The sequence below is a fragment of the Pelobates fuscus genome, chromosome 8 (assembly GCF_036172605.1).
Source record: "Pelobates fuscus isolate aPelFus1 chromosome 8, aPelFus1.pri, whole genome shotgun sequence".
Lineage (NCBI taxonomy): Eukaryota > Metazoa > Chordata > Amphibia > Anura > Pelobatidae > Pelobates > Pelobates fuscus.
The window spans coordinates 48,141,167-48,144,507 of record NC_086324.1 but is presented as its reverse complement, the minus strand read 5'-3'; the positions used below and the strand labels follow the sequence as shown (position 1 = coordinate 48,144,507).

Sequence of the window (3,341 nt, the reverse complement as noted above, 5' to 3'; positions counted from 1 at the left end):
TCACGAACAACTCGGTTCACGAACAGAAAAGTTCGTAAAAATATGCTCCGGTTCACGAACTCCGCCTCGGTTCACGAACGCAAGCCGCGGCCATTTTAATGCTAATTTCAGGCTGTCACATGGTCGGGACTTCCTGTAGGAAGACCGTGGAGAGAAGAAGCAAGAATAAGAGACACAGAAAGAAGTACTCTGCAAGCATTATAAGTGATTATACTGTATTTTATCACATACAGTACATACTGTACACAGAAAGAAGTACTCTGCAAGCATTATACAGTACAGTAAGTGATTATACTGTATTTTATCACATACAGTACATACAGTACACAGAAAGAAGTACTGTACTCTGCAAGCATTATAAGTGATTATACTGTATTTTATCCCATACAGTACATACTGTACAGTTCACTGGACACCCAATATGGCTCCCAAGAAGCATAGTGGAAAGAAGAAAGTGCGGAGCAGCAATAAAGGTGACAAGAACAGCAATGCAGGTGACAATGTGCAAAGTGGAAATGCAAGTGACAATGTGCAAAGTGGAAATGCAAGTGACAATGTGCAAAGTGGAAATGCAGTTGACAATGTGCAAAGTGGAAATGCAGTTGACAATGTGCAAAGTGGAAATGCAAGTGACAATGTGCAAAGTGGAAATGCAAGTGACAATGTGCAAAGTGGAAATGCAAGTGACAATGTGCGAAGTGGAAATGCAGGTGACAATGTGCAAAGTGGAAATGCAAGTGACAATGTGCGAAGTGGAAATGCAGGTGACAATGTGCAAAGTGGAAATGCAAGTGACAAGAATGTGCAGCGCAAGCATGGTGGCAAAAAGAAAGTGCACAGCAGTAGTAAAGGTGACAGCAAGGTTGTGAAGAAAATAACCATTGAGCTGAAGAAGGAAATTATAGAAAAGCATGACCGTGGTATTCGTGTGACTGATCTGGCTTCGGAGTACAAGATGGCAAAGTCAACAATTTCGACTATTCTGAAAAACAAAGCCGCCATCAAAGGAGCTGATGTTGCAAAAGGAGTAACAATGTTAACCAAGCAGAGGACACAAGTGCTGGAAGAGGTGGAAAAACTTTTGTTGGTGTGGTTGAATGAGAAACAGCTGGCAGGTGATAGTGTAAGTGAAGCTATGATCTGTGAGAAAGCCAGGAAATTGCACAGTGATTTACAGCAAAGAAGCCCCTCTACAAGTGCAGCAAGTGACGAATTTAAAGCCAGTAGAGGGTGGTTTGAAAAATTCCGCAGGAGAACTGGCATCCACAGTGTGATTAGACATGGTGAGGCTTCCAGTTCTGACAAGGCCGCAGCAGAAGCTTACAAGTTAGAATTTGCAGAATTCATGAAGACAGAAGGATACGTCCCTCAACAAGTGTTCAACTGTGATGAAACAGGGCTCTTCTGGAAAAAAATGCCGAACAGAACCTATATCACACAGGAGGAAAAGGCCCTACCAGGGCACAAGCCCATGAAGGACAGATTGACCCTTTTGCTGTGTGCCAACGCAAGCGCCGATCTGAAAATTAAACCACTACTGGTGTACCATTCTCAGACCCCTCGTGCATTTAGGGAACAAAATGTGAACAAGGCCAGACTGCCCGTCATGTGGAGAGCCAATGCCAAAGCTTGGGTCACAAGGCAATTGTTTATGGAATGGCTGCACGAGGTGTTTGCACCCACCGTCAGAAAATATCTTTCTGATAACCAGCTGCCTGAAAGGTGCCTTCTTCTGATGGACAATGCCCCAGCACACCCTCCAGCCTTGGTGGATGATATGGATGCTGAGTATGACTTCATCAAGGTAAAGTTCCTCCCCCCCAACACAACACCACTTCTGCAGCCCATGGACCAGCAAGTCATCTGCAACTTTAAGAAGCTGTACACAAAGGCGCTCTTCACTAGGTGTTTTAATGTCACTTCAGAGACATCCTTGACTTTGAAAGAATTCTGGAAGAAACATTTCAATGTTGTCCACTGCATTAACCTCATTGACAAAGCCTGGGAAGAGGTCACTTCCCGAACCCTAAATTCAGCCTGGAGGAAACTGTGGCCAGAATGTGTCGCTGAACGTGAACATGACTTAGAAGGGTCTGATGCAGAGGTAGTGGAGGAAATTGTGTCCATGGGCAAGAATATGGGTCTGGACGTTGATGGTGCTGATGTGGAAGAGCTTGTTGAGGAACATAGGGAGGAGCTGACCACGGAAGAACTTTATGAACTCCACAGTGAGCAGCAGAAGGCACTTCTTGAGGAGCATTCCAATGAGGAGGAAGAAGAAAGGGAGGAGGTTAGCAGTGATGCCATAAAATCCATTATGCAAAAATGGAATGAGTGCCATGATTTCTTTGAAAAGCACCACCCCAACATTACTGTCACAAACAGAGTGTTAAATCTCATGAATGATAATGTGGTCTCTCATTTCCGGAGGGTTATGCAGCGCAGAAAGAGACAAGTGACATTGGACAGATTTTTCAGACAAACTGAGCCTGCAGCTAGGAGACAAAGGAGAGAGGAAACCCCTGAAGAAGATCTCCCTGATGTCCTTATGGAGGGGGACTCTCCCCCCAAACAATAACTGCCTCCCACCTTACTGTCCTCTCTTAATAAATAACTACAGTATACTGTACTTTACTAATGTGTATTGTCATTTGTTTCATATTTTTGGGCTTCAAAAACCCCCCAAAAAAAGTCAGCACGGATTAACCGGATTTACATTGAACCCTATGGGAAAATGTGCCTCGGTTCACGACCAATTCGGTTCGCGACCAGAGTCAGTTCACGAATTAAGTTCGTGAACCGAGGTATCACTGTAGTCTCCTTTACTGTGTTGATTCCCTTTATGTATTTAAATGTTTCTATCATATCCCCCCTGTCTCGTCTTTCCACCAAGCTATACATGTTAAGATCCTTTAACCTTTCCTGGTAAGTTTTATCCTGCAATCCATGAACCAGTTTAGTAGCCCTTCTTTGAACTCTCTCTAAGGTATCAATATCCTTCTGAAGATATGGTCTCCAGTACTGTGTACAGTACTCCAAGTGAGGTCTCACCAGTGTTCTGTACAATGGCATGAGCACTTCCCTCTTTCTACTGCTAATACCTCTCCCTATACAACCAAGCATTCTGCTAGCATTTCCTGCTGCTCTATTACATTGTCTGCCTACCTTTAAGTCCTCAGAAATAATCACCCCTAAATCCCTTTCCTCAGATGTTGAGGTTAGGACTCTATCAAATACTCTGTACCCTCCCTTGGGTTTTTACGTCCAAGATGCATTATCTTGCACTTATCCACATTAAATGTCAGTTGCCACAACTCTGACCATTTTTCTAGTTTACCTAA

At 43.7% G+C, this 3,341-nt stretch overlaps 1 protein-coding gene across 1 annotated transcript; it reads left to right on the top strand.

Moving 5' to 3' along the window:
- The first annotated feature begins 421 nt into the window (after nucleotides 1–421).
- LOC134571236 (tigger transposable element-derived protein 1-like) lies at nucleotides 422–2,578 on the top strand. Its single transcript, XM_063429409.1, has 2 exons — nucleotides 422–494; nucleotides 711–2,578. The coding sequence occupies exons 1-2, from the start codon at nucleotides 422–424 to the stop codon at nucleotides 2,576–2,578; spliced, it is 1,941 nt and encodes a 646-aa protein (XP_063285479.1).
- Nucleotides 2,579–3,341: the final 763 nt, after the last annotated feature.

Excerpts from the sequence above, each read along its gene's own strand:
- LOC134571236 (XM_063429409.1), top strand. The coding sequence starts at position 422 with ATGGCTCCCAAGAAGCATAGTGGAAAGAAGAAAGTGCGGAGCAGCAAT. Across the intron at positions 495-710 it reads TGACAAGAACAGCAATGCAG|GTGACAATGTGCAAAGTGGA; the intron begins GTGACAATGTGC and ends GTGGAAATGCAG.